This window comes from Macrobrachium nipponense, chromosome 5, assembly GCF_015104395.2.
Source record: "Macrobrachium nipponense isolate FS-2020 chromosome 5, ASM1510439v2, whole genome shotgun sequence".
In the NCBI taxonomy this organism is placed as follows: domain Eukaryota; kingdom Metazoa; phylum Arthropoda; class Malacostraca; order Decapoda; family Palaemonidae; genus Macrobrachium; species Macrobrachium nipponense.
The window spans coordinates 128532629-128550329 of NC_061107.1; the positions used below are offsets into that span (position 1 = coordinate 128532629).

The window sequence follows — 17701 nt, forward strand, 5'->3', positions numbered from 1 at the left end:
GTTTACATAATTTTCTCTGCTAACCCATTAGCAGAGGGTTTGTATACTGCAGTGGTTGTGTGTCTAATACCACCATTCTTACAAAAATCCTTAAACTCTTGAGAGATTAAACATGGACCATTATCAGAGACAATCGAAATAGGGAGGCCAAACCATGAAAAGAATGTTGTAAACACTGAATAGTCTCCTAAGCAGTAGTACCCTAATGCATTTTCCTGTTCTTCTTGAGATCTGGATAATGCATCTGCCAGTGTTAAATTTCCCTTGAATACGTATATCTGAATTCCAAAGCAAACTCTAATACTCTAATCAAACCATGTATTGAATTTCAACTGTAAATGTTCTTTATGTATGCTGAAGGTTGTGAATTGTTTGGAAACTTCATCTAAAGTACTTGCCAATATCCACTGAGGATAAAAATATTTTGGCCCCTCTTAATTGAGCTAACATATCTTAAATTACCGGCATCGGCATTCTGTCTGGAACTGTGTTAGAGTTTAACTTTCTATAGTCTATTATAAGTCTCCAACTGTCATCTTTCTTCGTGAAATGTTAGTGTTTAGTGAATTTTTAGTGTAAGTATTCAGTGAGTACTTAGGGTTTAGTGAATGATTAGTGTTTAAGTGTTTAATGAGTGTTTAAGGTTTAGTGAAGGTTTAGTGCATTTAGTGTTTAGTGAATGTTTAGTGTATAAGTATTAAGTGAATGTTTAGCGAGCATTTTGGGGTTTAGTGAATTTTTAGTGAATCTTAGTATTTAGCAAATGTTTAGTGCATAAGCATTCAATATATGTTTAGTGAGTGTTTAGGATTTAGTGAAGGTTTAATATGTAAGTATTCAGTAAATGTTTAGGTTCAGTTAAAGTTTTGTAAATGTTTGTGCATACTGAATGTTTGGTAAGTATTCAGTGAGTGTTTAGTTGATGTCTTGTGAATGTTAGTGTTAAGTGAATGTTTAGTGCATAAGTGCTTATTGTTTAATGAGTGGATGTCCATTCACTGTTTAGTGTTTAATGAGTGTTTAGAGGTTTAATGAACATTTAGGGTTGAGTGAGTATTTAATACTTAATGAGTGCTTAGGGTTGAGTGAGTATTTAATACTTAATGAGTGCTTAGGGTTTAGTGAGTGTTAAGTGTATAGTGAGTGCTTAGTGAATGTTAAGTGAGTGTTTAGTGTATAGTGAGTACTTAGTGAACATTAATGTATGTGAGTGCTTTCTGAATGCTTAATGATTGTTTAAGTGTTTAATTATTGTTTAGGGTTAAGTGAGTATTTAGTGAATGTTTACTGAGTAAAGGGTATAAAAAGTGCACTTAGTGAGTTTAGTGTTTTAAGAGCATTTAGTGTATAGTGAGTGCCTAGTGAGTGTTGGGTATTCAGTGAGTGTTTAGTGTTATTGAGTGTGAGTGTATGTTAAGTATGTGTGTTTAGTGAGTGTATGTAAGATGAGTGTTTAGTGCATGTAAGTGCATTGTGAATGAGTGTTTAGTGAGTGTAAGTGCATTGCGAATGTTAGTGTTAAGTGATGTACATTACTGTTTAATTAGTGCTTAGTGACTGTACGCAAAGAAAGTCCTGTAATTTACAGGAACATTTCCATGTTTGATACTGCTTAGATCCAAGAGCAGATGCTTAGGCCTTGACCACAATGGCTTAGGCCAACCTGTTTGCGTAAGGTAATTTTTCTCTGTGAAATTAGGTCCAATAATAATAATAACTATACCAGCAATAATAACAATTATAATAGTAAAAAAAATATTTTAAAAAATAGTAATAGTAAAAACAATAATAATAATAATAATAATAATAATAATAATAAAGTATAGTACTAAGAACTGGACTGAGACCTTTCAATATGGCTGCCCAAAGTCACACTCTAAGCAGGGAGATTGCCACTTCAGTGACTGACACTCTATGGACGTAGGCCAATTTTTTATATAACATACATTTAAAAATAAAAAAGGACTTCTAGTACAATATGTTATTTAACTCTGAACTTAACCCTCTTATGCCAGAGCGGTAAATAAAAAATTGTCTCCCGTGTGCCGGAGGGGTTTCGGAGTGAGCGCGGAAGCGGAAAAAATATTTTTTTCAAAAAATCACAGCGCGCTTAGTTTTCAAGATTAAGAGTTCATTTTTGGCTCCTTTTTTTGTCATTGCCTGAAGTTTAGTATGCAACCATCAAAATGGAAAAAATTATCATTATCATATATAAATAATGCGATATATGATAGCGCAAAAACAAAATTTCATATATAATTGTATTCAAATCGCGCTGTGCGCAAAACGGTTAAAGGTAACAAGTTACTTTTCTTTTGTAATGTACACTAAATTGCGATCATTTTGGTATATAACACATTGTAAAACGAATAAAAGCAACACAGAGAAAATATTATCACAAAATAATGCATGAATTCGTAACGCTCAGATGTAAAATAATGTTTTTTTCAAATATTCACCATAAATCTAAATAATGTCCTAGAGACTTCCAATTTCTTTCAAAATGAAGACAAATGATTGAATATTACTATACTGTAAGAGTATTAGCTTACAATTGCAGTTTTTGACCATATCTGACGAGTTAAAGTTGACCGAATGTGATATATATATTATTTACATGCAATTATTTCGGAAATAAGAAAAGCTACAACCTTCAAATATTTTTTGTTTTATTCTACATGAAATTGTGCACATTTTCATATATAAAACTCTATTATGAAATGCCTAATATGAAACGGAGCAAATATTCCGAGAAAGGGACGTACGCATTTCGGAGATATGTGGCGGAGAATCCGCGCGTGGAGGGAAGGAAAGATTTTTTTTTAAATTCACCATAAATCTAAATATTTTGCTAGAGACTTCGAATTTGTTTCAAGATGAAGACAAAATGACTGAATATTACTAGACTGTAAGAGTTTTAGCTTACAATTGCGTTTTTCGACCATTTCGGTAGAGTCAAAGTTGACCGAACGTGGTTTTTTTTCTATTTATCGTGATTTATATGCAAATATTTCTAAATTGAGAAAAGCTACAACCTTCAATTATTTTTTGTTGTATTCTACATGAAATTGCGCACATTTTTATATATAACTTTATGTAACGACTAATTTAAAATGATGCAAACATTACCACAATCGCATGTATGATTTTTTCGGAAGAGTTATCGCGCGGACGTAAAGAAAATGTTATTTTTTTCATAAATTCACCATAAATCGAAATATTGTGCTAGAGACTTCCAATTTGTTGCAAAATTAAAGTAAACGCTTGAATATTACTAGAATATAAGCGTTTTAGCTTACAATTGCGTTTTTCGACCATTTCGGTAGAGTCAAAGTTGACCGAAGGTTGAAATTTTGGCAATTATCGTTATTTATATGGAAATATCTCAAAACTGATAAAAGCTACAGCCATGGGTTGTTTTTAGTTGTATTTTGCATGAAATTGCGCACATTTCCAAATATAAAACTTTATATAACGGCTAATTTGAAAATGGTGCAAACATTACCACAATCACATGTATGATTTTTTTCGGAAGAGTTACCCGCGCGACGTAAGGAAAAAGTTTTTTTCATAAATTCACCATAAATCCAAATATTGTGCTAGAGACTTCCAATTAGTTGCAAAATTAAGGTAAATGATTGAAAATATAAGAGTTTTAGCTTATAATTGCGTTTTTCGACTATTTCGGTAGAGTCAAATTTGACCGAAGGTTGAAATTTTGGCAATTATTGTTATTTATATGAAAATACGTATCTCAAAACTGATAAAAGCTACAATCATGAGTATTTTATTGTTGCATTCTACATAAAAATGCGCACATTTTCATATATAATACTTCATGTAACGGCTAATTTACAATGGTACAAAAATTATGTCAAAGTGACGAAATAATTTCAGAGATGTGTCACAGATACTTTTTAGTGCGGCAAGAAAGAAATTCGCGCTTTGCGCGCCTGCGTAACGATTGTAAACAAAACAATACCTTGATCCGTGAACTCCCAGCATCCCCCAAGCGTGTGATTCAAAAGTTTTTAGGCTGGTAGGCCTATAAGTATTTTTCCGCGAATTTTAAAAAAAACTTTTGTAAGTCGATGTAAAATACGTCCAGTCGGCACACCGGAGACAAAAAATGTTGACGTAAAATACGTCCAGTCGGCGTAAGAGGGTTAATAATTTGTAATTCAAATGTAATGTTTTGTATAAAAAGGCAAGGTTAGGGTAATTAACAGATGGTCTAGAATAGATTAATCCATTTTCAGTCACTTCTTACAGAAAAAATTTATTCAGATCTCAACTGAACCACATCTCGATGCTTCTTCTGGAGCAGATTAGTGTCGAGGTCCAGGATTCTACTGCAATGCATTTCCACCATCATTTTAAGGAGCTTTTGTCTATATTCTAGTGATATACAGGAACACTGATTTCCAACTTACAGAACAATCTCAGAACAAGGCCTAGACAGACCTTCAGTAACCTTCAAAATACCATAAAGGGATGAGGTCTCACTCAATGCTGAAGTAGTACAGAAGCTTTTATTCAGAAATGACAATGATAGTAATAGACCTGAACTGTCAGATAGTTTCTGACAGTAACAGTAGTGAATGTGGTGATATTTATTTTACCATAGTTATAAACAAACTTACACTGGATAATTTCTTAACTTCAGATTTTACTAGAGATGACTATGAATCAGGAAATGACAGAGGAGGAAGCATTTCTGTCAAGCACCAGAGGTGTTGAGGAAACAAAGAAAATGTGATAAAACTTCTGAATGGAAGACCACTGGATAGTCAAATTTGTAAAAAAAAAAATTGGTGGTCAGAAACTTTTATGGGAGATATTTCTCAGTTTCTAAAGAATGCTCAGCCTGGTTTTAATTCCTTTTTTTTGTGGTTTTTTCAGAAATTTTTCACAAAAAGCAAGCATTCAAAGTTTGTAATAGTACATATTTTCACACTGAATAACAAAAATGGAGTTACTTGACTCCATACTTTGAGAGGTATCACACTGAAATGAATCAACAATAAAAGCTACATAATTCAGCTTTGAATAAGCACTTAGATATCCATTTGCATATTTTATGACACTATGGTATAGTACTATAACAAAACACTACATAATAACATATTACAGTGTAATATTATAAAAGTAAGTTGTGATACTATAACAGTAACTAATAAAAATAACATACGTAATTAAAATATAAATACGAAAGAGAGAAAATTAGTCAGTTACAAGTATTTCAAAATATAATTCTGGAATGTCCACGATGACTCTGCCCTTTAAATTTCCTTCTACTTGTATTTAAAATAAAAGAAAAATAACTCACCTGAGCCAAATCAAACATCCTGAGATCAGTATACATATTCATCGCCAGTTGATCATTACCACTCTTACGATACAGTTTAGCCGACTCTGAGAACTTGCCATCATATGCAAGAATATCACCCAAAAATATAGTGTTATCAACTTCTCCTTTATGCCGTCGTTCCTGCAAAATACCAAATCAAAGTACTTATCTTTCATGTTAAAATTTGGCAATATAAATACAATACACAATGAAAAGTGCAATTAAGACAGAATTAAACCCTTAATGTACAGACTGATCCTTGGGAGTAGTAATAACAGGTTTTGGGTGGTGGACGGATCAATCATGTACATAAACGATATTACAGGCCATCGATTTGGAAAGAATTGGGCGGGAAGGAGGTACCAATACTTTTATAATGCATAAATTCACTAATGAAAACTTTTACACTGGCTAAATCACCAATCTGGGCATCTCAGGACTTCAGCTCTGCTTCTGACATCAAGGGGGAACGTAGTGTCTCTCTCTTATGACTTCTTTTTGTAAATTTGCTCGTAAATATACAAAGTGGGTGCTGTTGGTTTTTGTTCTTGTCTTTTATGATAGTATGTTGGTTGTAAATGTAATTTTTTAAAAGAAAAGAAAAGAGCAAGAAATATTAGAAAAAAAACATGTAGAAATAAAAGAAAGTTACTGAAGCTTTTTTTTCGGTAAATTTACATATTTTGCAATAGATATGCTAAAAATTTGTTAGAGATTTTATTTCTTATCTGTTTTGATGTTGTGTGAGCTGTAATTATAATTTTACAATATAAACTAAAATCAGTTATTAGAAAAAACATTTATAAGTTGGTAAATTTTACAATTGCCTTGTAAAAGAGGCCTCGCAAGGGGTTTTAAATAGTTATTTTCAACTTCTCATGGAAGGTAGGGAAAATTTTTAATAATTTTTTCTTTCACCATATGCATATCTTCCTCTTTCCATTGATGTGTTTTTTTTGTAAAATGGACGACGACAAAGTTTACCCAGCCTGAGGAGCTGCATGTCAATATATTTACCTGTCCAGTAAGGGTTAAAACACAATATGCACATGCATATAATTCTATTGTAATATTTCAATCTGCTAATTAAATTGGTTTCTGTCAGCATGAAATCATTAAAACACAGTTTGGTAAGAGCTCATGCAAGAAAAGTCATGATAAAAGCAATTACGTACCTCAATAGAGTTAATCAGCTCTAAATATTTCAGAGCTTTGATGCGTGTGAAGGCTTTCTTTGCAATGTCATACTGAAGGCCTTCTAAAGCAGTCTTAGCTAGAGTTTCCCAGTCACCATCAGTTACCCCTAAGCAAGCAATTTCATACGCCTCTCTGTGAAAGTCAATTGGTATGAATTAGTCTTTATAACACTATTTTGAGCTGTTGCAGGAAGTACCAGAGCTGTGGGATTGAAACTTTTAAATGTCAAATTTTCATAAGAAAACAATTGATAAAGTGATGACATTGAAATTTAGATATAAATCACTTAAAGGTGGCCAACAAAAACATTTTATGAATGAAGTATAAGTATGCTGGCTGTATTATTTTAGCCCTGTAGGTCTAGAATAATAAAAACTTTAGTCAAAAACTTTGATCAAAATATCATTAATGATGGCAAGCATATTTACTGATAACTTTAGTTGACTCGCAAAATATGTTAAGAAGTGAGAGGGTAGGTGACCCTGCTATTAGAACAGGTCTGAACCTGTAGAAAAAAAATAACTGTACTTCTATTGTAGTAAAAATAACAATTCTGATTAATCCCATCAAGAAAACCAAAAGTTGTTCTTAGAAGACATACTTGTACAATTTCTTATCCAAGTACTGGTACATGGGAGCAGACTGAGGAACTTCAATAGTTGACATGCTATAGATATGTAGACAGAATATTTTGCTGCCACTGAACCCTACAACAAATCCCTGAAACAAATAAAAGTTATAGAATATAACTAGGTTTACCAAGAAAAAGAGAAAACTATGAATTGCATCAATATACTTATTTTACAAGTGTGTAATCAAGAAAAATCATGCAGATTTTAACAAAATCACGAAACAGTTTAATTAAAGAATATAACTTGTTTTACCAACCAAAGGAGAAAACAATGAATGGTATCAAAATACTTATTTTACAAGTGTGTAATCAAGAAAAAACATACAGATTTTATCTAAATCACCAAACAATTTCTAAAGAAACAAATATCAGAAGACAAAATATATAAAAGTTAGATATAGTACAGTGGACACCCCATATTCGCGGAGGATGGGTAGTACAACCCACCCGGCCCCCCATGAATATCAAAAATCCACAAATACTTAAAACCCCTCTAAAAACTCTTAGAACTGCCTATTTTGTTAGTTAAAACACAAAAAAACCTTTAAAAATGCTTTTACCTGAGTATTTTTTCAGACCTTGCATCTTAATGAATCAAAACTCTTTCTCAAAGATGAGTAAATGAAATTCGATTAAACTTTTGGTTTACTAAATATAACAGATTAAGTTAAAAAAATTAAGCAAAGAATACTTTTTGGGGCTATAACTTTTTCAATTAAAAAATAAATATTTAAATAGTATTAGTTGCACATATATTACATGACCTTAGATGATAAATTTTGTAGTTTACTTACATACACATCTCCTCCCAATAAGGGATTCATCTTGACTTGGGTAAGGAAACTGTATTGTAAATTGGCCAATAAAGCATAAGAGAAGAAACTAAATCAGACTGAAAGTTGAAGGCATAAGGGGAGCCTGTAGAACCCCATAGAAGTAGGCAAAACCTACTAGTGTACATGTACTAAATTTGCACATTTCCCAAGTGTGCATGTCTAGACTATCTGATGACAACGTATAAAGAAAATACTACTGTGAAGAAGTAATTGTAATAACAATTCAAAATTTAATTAAATGAATAAGATATATTGAAAAAGTAAAAATAAAGCCTACTATACTACTTCAACAAAAGCAGCAAAGCTTATGCAGTGCTCTACTACTGTAATAAGGAATGGGGACTAGCTAATTTTGAAGATCATGAACTGAGCACTTAAGACGTTTTGGCTTTTCTGGCACTATGGCATGCATTTACATAACAGAATGCCAGTCTATTGTATGGGCATAATTATTACCATTAAAGAAAAACTGAAGAGTACTTTACTAAATTATTTGAGTCTTAAGGACAAATTTTCTCACTCCAGAGTTGTGCCCATAACTACAATTTGATGTTTTTATCTGAGACACTTGTTAGTAGTAACAGGTCAAAGGTTAAATCTTTAATCCCAGGGTTTGATGGCCCTGACTATCTATTGTCGTAACATCCCATGTGTGCAAGGTATGACTGTATACATTAGATCTGGACAATTTATTCATCATCAGAAAAACTTGGAGTGCAGTTGCAATGAAGTTCTTCGGTTTAAGATTTTCAGTAAGTTCTGCAATGTTTATGTATTTGATATTTACTACAATCCAAATATTAACACTTCATATGACTGTCTCTTGTAGAGAATTAGAATAGCTCGTCTCAGGATTCTAAAGTTTCATTTGTCATTTGGAAACTTCAAAGAAAAGCACATTGTGAGGCTTAATTCAAATTCCAAAGATCAACATGGCCAGTATGCTCTTGAGTTCTGTGTATCCTGCAATTCTGTCCAGCTATTATAGCTGCTTTCGATTTAGTAAACCAGAATCTTTGAGGGGAGTGGATATATTTTAGGATTACTTTCAAGACTACCTTACAGGTAGCCAGCCGGTAAGTTGCTGTTGATGGGATCTTTAGTGATAAAACAAAACCTATTGTGTCTGGAGTTCCACATGGTAGTGTTCTTGGTCCACTGTTATTTTTAGTGTATACAAGTGATATGGCTATTGGCCTGGAAAACAAGTTTGTTTGGTATGGAAATGATGCAATACTTGTAGGTGTAGTAAAGTCTCCACTTATGAGAGATCAAGCTGCCTTTAATCTTAATCATGACATGGAGCAGATTAGTTAATGGTGTAGCCAGTGGGGTACGAGGCTGAAATCCAGTAAAACTAAAAAAACTAATTAGGAAATCTCATACTGATTTTCCAAACCATCCTCCCCCTCAGGTGGATGGGACTCTGTCTGAAGCTTTAACTATACTTTTTGAGAAACTTCTAATGATGTGTCAGCAAATGCTGCACATAAATTAGGTATAGCAGGTAAGGCCTCATATATATTTATAATAATAAAATCAATGCAAACTGTTTTAGGTCAATTGCCACTCCTTTACTAGAATACTACTGTTCTCAAGTGTGGACTTCTGCCTCTGCAAGAGATTTACCTTTATTAGACAGAGTGGTTCGTGGTGGACTGTTTCCTAATACGTATTAGCAGTTATGACTTGAACCATCAAAGGATGGTTTCTTGCTAGTCAGCTTTTCTTAAACTATATTTTAACAGATCTTTCACATTCACAATTGATCCCTGATCCTCTTTACCTGCCAAAGTCAGCCAGAATTGCTAAACAGTAGCACTAGTATGCAGTAAATATGCCCCACTGTCGAACTCCTCAGTTCCAGAGGCCTTTATTTCCTCATACCATTGGACATTGGAACATTCCCTGAGGATGTTATGCAATGGGAACCTCTAAAATTCAAGTGCAGATACAATGCATTAATACCCTAAGCAATTCCCCCTTGTATTTTATAAGTTACATACATTTTGATCTATTTATTTATTTATTCGTCAAGTTATTTTTTCTTTCCTCATAAATGATCTCTTCTTTCTGTATTTCCTATTACCTTCTGTTACTTCTTCAAATGAACACCATATTATTTGGAAGCTCAATTTCAAGTCAATGGCCCATGTACGCTTGTTCCATACGAACAGATCTCATCTGAATAGTATGTAATAATAGTACATACTGTCATGTTGTAATAATATAACTGGAATACAAAATTAAGATTTCTTTGGATTATTTGGACATACTGTATTGCTAAAAAACACAAAATAAAAAACAATCCTACAAGCAAGTTGAATATAATAAAATCACATTTTTTTGTAGGCATATCTGAAACCCTCCTTAAGAACAAATAAAACTAAGTTGAGCATACCTGCAGTTTTTTGTGATGAGTTGGAAAATTTGATGCTTTAATATTTAAGGTATTATTTCTGAGAAACATAACATGTCTTCACAGCTGGTATTCCATGCTACACTATTGGCATTTGTTCTGAAAAGTGTTAAAGAAAATCAGACAGTGAAATTCATAAAAATATACTTCTAAGTAATTCTGGTTCCATCAGGTTGGCACAGCAAACTGGATTACTCTCACTGTGAAGTCTGAACCAGGGTTGGGGGTTAGGTTCTTCTTGTAAAAATAGTAAAGCGTTTTTAATGAAAAAAATCACTATGAGCTTATTAAATATATTCTTTCAAAACAAACCAATGTAAAAGTTGCTAATTTCTATATTTGAAATTTAATGGAATCAGGTGAACTTTTGTGGTAGATATCATTAAAATACACAAATTGATTAAAAAAGAGATTAAGAGGACGGAGCATTATACAAGCAGAGTACTACTGGACTATAACCTTGGATTATCAAGCAAACAAAAATATTGCACTTATCTATTCAGTAAGACATAGTTACAAGCAACCTCTAACTTCGGGACTTGACTTTCCGCAATTTGCTGAAACTCCTGGGGTTCCAGTATGCTCTTGAGAAAGAATTGAACTAGCCTCATTCCCCCAGCCTGATACCCAAAACCAGCTTCTCTAGCCTTTCTACACTTTCATGGAGTACTATATTTTACCACAAAAGTTTCTTTTTTTTTTTTTTGCTTTTTTTCTCCCTTATAAAAAGCCATGACCCAAGAAGGGCTGGTGTTCCCCAGCTTCAGGTTTATGAATGGTCTGTAGTGGATGGCAGGCCTTCATCTGTTTCAGCATGCTCATGTGCGCTAAAGATGAGGTGCCGAGAGAAATTTACCACGTAAATAAAAAAGATAAATAAATTAAAGCAGTTTGTTTTAACAGGCAAAATATAAGATTGTATCTTTATCAGCAAAGCTGGATACCAATGTTCATCTTCATCATCAATCATTTTTTTTTTTATGTAGGATATTATATATTTCAGTTTTTTTTAACATTTTCGTAAGTTGCCCCAAAAGCTTGTTATCTTCTAACTGTTCAAAATTGTTTAAGGCAGTCCCCGGTCATCGGCAGACTCAGTTAATGGCAATCCAGTTTTATGGCGTTTGGCTAACACCATAAATTAGCGATTTTTGGCACCATTATGCACCATTTCCAGTTACCTAACACCATAAAGCACGATAATCGCTGAGTGTTGGTTTAACCATTAACTCCGAAGGGGTATAATAAAAAAATCGTCTCCGTATTGGCAAGAGGGGTCTCGGAGTGGAGCGCCGAAGCGGAAAAAAAATAAAAATTTTTTTTTAAAAATCCACAGAGCGCTTAGTTTTCCAAGATTAAGAGTTCATTTTTGGCTCCTTTTTGTATTGCCTGAGTTTTAGTATGCAACCAATCAGAAATGAACAAAAATATCATTATATATATAAATAATGCGATATATGATAGCGCAAAAAACGAAATTTCATATATATGTATTCAAATCGCGCTGTTGAGCAAAACGGTTAAAGCTAACGAGTTAATTTTTTTCGTTGTATTGTACTCTAAATTCCAATCATTTTTGTATATAACACATTGTAAAATATCAAAGCAACACAGAGAAAATCACAAAATGATGCATGAATTCGTAATGCGCGGACGTAAAAAAATGTTTTTTTCAAAAATTCACCATAAATCTAAATATTGTTCTAGACTTCCAATTTATTTCAAAATGAAGATTAATGATTATATATTACTATACTGTAAGATTTTTAGCTTACAATTGCAGTTTTCGACCATTTCGGACTAGTTAAAGTTGACCAAATGTCAAATTTTTTTATATATTTTTTATATGCAAATATTTTGAAAATGAGAAAAGCTACAACCTTTAATTATTTTTTTTTGTATTCTACATGATTGCCACATTTTATTTCATATATAAAACTCTATGAAACACCTATATGAAATGGAGCAAATATTACGAGAATGCGACGTTACACATTTCAGAGATTGCGGGAGGAGAACCGCGCGCGGGAGGGAAGGAAAGATTTTTAAAAAATTCACCATAAAAATCTAAATATTGTTTTCTAGAGACTTCAAATTTGTTTCAAAATAAAGATAACTGACTGAATATTACTAGACTGTAAGAGTTTTAGCTTACAATTGTTTTGTTTTTTCAACCATTTCGGTAGAATCAAAAGTTGACCGACGTGGTTTTTTTTTTCTATTTATTTCGTGTTTATATGCATATATTTCGAAAATGAGAAAAAACTGCAATCTTCCAATTATTTTTTTTTTTGTATTCACTGAAATTGTGCACATTTCCATATAAAACTAAAGACTTTATGTAATGGCCTTTATTTAAAATGTTGCAAACATTACGACAATCGGACTTAAAAATTTATTATTTTTTCTGGAAGAGTTACCGAGCGGATGTAAGGAAAAATTTTTTTTTTTTTCATAAATTCACCATTAATTGAAATATTGTGCTAGAGACTTCCAATTTGTTGCAAAATTAAGGTAAATGATTGAATATTACTAGAATATAAGAGTTTTAGCATACAATTGCATTTTAGACCATTTGGGTAGAGGTCAAAGTTGACCGAAAAGTTGAATTTTGGCACTTATCGTTATTTATATGAAAATATTTCAAAAACTGGTAAAAGCTACAACCATGTGTTGTTTTTTGTTGTATTTTACATGAAATTGCGCGCATTTCCATATATGAAACTTCATGCAATGGCTAAATTTAAAATGGTCAAAACATTACGACAAATCGCCCAAACGAAAAATTTATGATTTTTTTCCAGAGTTACCGTGCGGACGTAAGGAAAAAGTTTTTTTTCATAAATTTACCATAAATCAAAATATTGTGCTAGAGACTTCCAATTGTTCCAAAATGAGGTAATGATTGAATATTACTAGAATATAAGAGTTTTAGCTTACAATTGCGATTTTTCAACCATTTCAGTAAAGTCAAAGTTGACCGAAGATTGAAATTTTGGCACTTATCATTATATTTTATGAAAAATATTCCAAAACCTGATAAAAGCTACAATCATGAGTATTTTTTGTTGTATTCTACATGAAATTGCACACATTTTCATATATAAAAACCTCCCATGTAACAGCTAATTTAAAATGGTGCAAAAATTATGCCAAAGTGACGAAATAATTTCTGAGATTTGTCACTGATACTTTTTAGTGCGATAAGAAAGAAATAAGCGCTTGCACGCCTGCGTAACGATTGTAACAAAACAAACGCCCTGATCCATGAGCACCCAGCATCCCCCAAGGCGCATGATTCAAAAGTTTTCGCCTGGTAGGCTTATAAGTATTTTTCTGCGAATTTTTAAAAAAACTTTTTTTATCGACGTACCATACGTCCAATCGGCACCCGACAAGACAAATTTATGTCGACGTTTAATACGTCCAATCGGCGTTAAAGGGTTAATGTGATTTTCACTCATCATCAAGCCCATCAGAACAGAATACCCCCAATAACCAGGAACTGCCTGTAAATTACCAAATAAAAAAGAAGAAAGGTTGAAGTTTCCTTTGTATTTTTTCGGAATAAAATATCTTCAATTTCAATTTGTTTTCTTGATTTTCCAAAATGGGGTACTAATTAAACCCAAGACAGTGGTGTGTGACTCACAAACATGAAAGTTGTTGTAAGTGCTTGTGGATGCCATTTTAACCTAGCAGGGACAACCTTTCTTTGGCTGGAAAATTGTGAAGGCAGAAATTCTAGGTATCCAAAAGCATAAGATTAAACACAGTAAAAAAGGTTCTGAGTTGGTATTAAATTGAATTTTTGCACATTTACCAATACTATTCCCAACATATTTGTCAATCTTAAAAGATTATCTTTTGCCCTCAGCTCCCCTCTAAACTGGACGAGCAAACCATCTAAGTAGAAAAGCATCCAAATGTCTAACAGGAAAGCTCACTTTCACAACTACGATAGGACTCGTAAAAACTTGAGAAGCTGAGCTCAGACCAAGAGAAGCTGAGCTCAGAACCAAAACACATCACCTGAAACCAGTACACATTGCCCTGAAAAACAAACATTAGATATTTCCTTGAATTTGGATGAATTGATACATAGAAGTATGCATACATCATGTCCACTGATAACATCCAATCTACTTGCTGAATTGCTGCTAAAACTGAACTGGCAGACTCCAGTGAACAGAGTCAGGCAAATGCAATGGTTCAATTTGGAGACATCCAGTACCAGTCTCCATCCTCCCAAGGCTTTTGGTACCAGAACAGATGATTGTAGAACCACGGCCACCTATAGAGGCCTGGCCTCTGAACTTAATAAGATGACCTACGTCATCAAGGTGGGGCGATCATCCACAGCCTCGTCACTGAGATGAATCAGCATGAATCAGTGTTTGCAAGTTACATTTTTGTCCCAGAGATGTATGGGAGGTTCTGCACTTTGATGAAAAGAGTGGAAAGAAGATTACTGCATGACTTTCAAAACCCCAACTCCGTTATGATGCTGTTCTATCGCTTATACCTAATTTTCCATCTTACCTTTCATCTACCTCAATGTAATGCAAGAGAATCACCAGAATGCAAGAAGGCAAGGCTTGAGGAAAAGTTTAGCAAGCTGCATCAGTGATATAAATGAATGGGAAATGATACTGAATAATCTTAGAAACACAGATGTAGAGCAAATTTCGAAAAATCTAGTACGTAGTAGAAATCTTGTTTGTAGCTAGTCATTTCTTTACTGACAGCCATAATTGACGAAAATTTTAAATATTTCTCAGCAATTAAGTTTGTATGTGGGCAGCTGCAGCCGATGACTTAAAAAATTATAATATTCCTCAGAATTCACAGTTTTTTCACCTCTTGTACAGCTGTTCCCCTCAAGGTTACAGAGTTCTGAGAGAGAGTGTGGTTATATTATTTTCCCAAGTTTTTCCAACAGTTAATAGTTTTATTTCCTAAAGATTTCAGTCCTTACCTTGGCCAGCATGATGAAAACTTTCATGCATACATCAAACAGAAGTTCAGATCTTTTGCAGATGATGACAAAACTGTGAATCTATTGATACATAAATTTCACTTAAAGGCTTACATAGATTATAAAGGTGTTAATATTGTAGGTTCAGCATTTGAAAGTAGTGATGCAGCAACCAGCAGCATTCGTTTTCATGTTGAATAACATTAGGTCAATGTTTAAAGACTTACTGGCTAAAGGAAAAGTGGCTAGAGGAGGGATGGGAAAGAAAGGGAATGTTGTATCCCTCCTACAAGGGACTGAGGACTTGATGCATCATTTCTTAACAGGAACTGGATTTTTCTAGGACACTGATTGTCCTCCCTGAAAACCAAGAAGGGCTGGCTTGTGGGCACCAATGACTTACCCATTTGCCTGGGGGGAACGTTGCAATTTGGCATTGACTGTGGAAGCAGCTACTGCTGTGGTTGTATATGCATAAATGTTTGAGAGCAATGCACAAAGATCTGGTTTCCACTTTCTAAGCCTCTTCCACTATCATACCTAGTGCTGAGGCTCCAGTAAAAAACATAAGGAGTGATGAGAGTCAACATCAGCCTTCCGAGTCAAAGAGACAGAGGGAGCCAAAAAGGAACAACTGACAATTGCATTAGTAAAGGCAAGCACGGATTTCCAAGATAGTCTGAAACTGCTCCATCTAAACAGAACAAATTATCCACCAAATCATTTCCCAGGGATTGTTTCTCTTGATAAAGAGCAGAATCGATCTCTCTTGCTATTTCATCTTAGGCTGCTACGGCCATTTCTAATGAAGACATTACCTACATAATGTGGAAGCCAAGCGAGCAAAAAAATCTAACTCCAAAGGAGTTAATAAATCTTACCTGTTGGAGTCTCTAATGGAAGACAGAGTTAACCCAGCAACTGCCTGGTATCATAAGCCATTGTTCTCCTCTTTCTCATAAAGAGGGGAAGAAAAGAGTAAGAACTTTTACAGGAAACTTTCTGATGTAGCAACTTAGCCATTGTGTCAAATCTGTTCAGTGACAACTTAGCCAGTTTTGGAGACAGAAGGGGAGGCTGCCCTTTCAATAAGTTTCTGAATAGTTAATGATACTACCAGCTCTCTATCTGCCCTATCAATAAGTCTCTGAATAGTTAATGATACTACCAGCTCTCTATCAGCATCGGAGTCAATTTTGTGAGCCTCAGGCTCATTAAGGGATATCCTGGGGAAGCAAAGGTGGCAGCATCAGAACACCCTGCTCACTGAGATGAAAGGAGTTTCGATTCCTCGAAAAAGGACTTAAATTTGGCAGAAAAGCCAGTTCCATACCAGAGGAATGGTTGGCACCACTTTGTGCATGGTGCCTGGCACCAAAGAATCACCTGTACAGGAAACAAAATCTTCCTGCAATCATTCACCACCCACCCGCACTGACACTGAGGTAGCAGGAGGCAAAACCAAAATTGCCAAAGGAGCCTTCATCAAAAAACCTGCTCGGCTACTGAGACAGTGACAATCAAAGAAGAGGGATCTGCTTGTCTAACAGGCAAATACACTAAACCTCAGTGCTCCAAAGGCGACCAAGAGCACCTAAAAAAGGCTCGAAAATACTTCAAATCCTGCTTCAATGACTGGGAAGCAGCCTAAGGCATCAGCATTGCCAAACAGTTGAAGAAAATGCCTAGAATGCTCATGAGTAGCCAGAATTGAAAAACAAGGGGATCAAGACCGGAAGCGTGATGCCTATTGAGAATGGGGACTACAATGAGGTTTTCGTGCCTTACACATTACCAATGGCAACCATGAAACAGAATGAAGCAAACAATAGAAGCTCCTACTTCTCTGATCTGTGCGAGAAACTAGCACTAACTTACAAGGCAACAAAAGTTGATGAGAACGCCTGAGAAACAAAAGAGAATGTGGAGAACAAATGCACTTACACAGCCAATCGCAGCAAGTGCCTGCTGTCATGCAAGTGTCTGATGTCAGGGCAAATGCTTATCGAAAGGAGAATGCCTCCGAGAGAATACCAAATCATCTTGCAAGGGATAACTACTGGAAGAAACCAGATAGGGATTGCTAGGAATACATGGCCTCCAGAAAGGCCTAGGGGATACATTATCAGATAATAAGTGAGTGCACTTACCCTTACCTAACATATCTATCTTCTGCCTATGCAAACTTTGCTTGATCTTGCCATGCTCATCTTTCAGTGACCAAGTGCCAACCTGTATGTGACACACCAGGTTGGCCAGAGGAAGAAGACAGTGAACACAAACTGCTTCC

At 34.3% G+C, this 17701-nt stretch overlaps 2 protein-coding genes across 2 annotated transcripts in view; one reads left to right on the top strand and one right to left on the bottom strand.

Moving 5' to 3' along the window:
• The window catches only part of LOC135215640 (intraflagellar transport protein 122 homolog), a gene marked incomplete in the record, with an annotated part of 235267 nt that overhangs the window by 24976 nt on the left and 192590 nt on the right, over positions 1-17701 (top strand).
• The window catches only part of LOC135215938 (intraflagellar transport protein 122 homolog), a 27813-nt gene continuing 15354 nt past the window's right edge, over positions 5243-17701 (bottom strand). Inside the window, exons 2-4 of the mRNA XM_064250892.1 lie at positions 7149-7267; positions 6526-6679; positions 5243-5491 (exon numbers count right to left, since the gene is read on the bottom strand). Of these exons, the coding sequence (XP_064106962.1) occupies positions 5243-5491; positions 6526-6679; positions 7149-7267 (522 nt within the window). The remainder of the gene's footprint in view (positions 5492-6525; positions 6680-7148; positions 7268-17701) is intronic.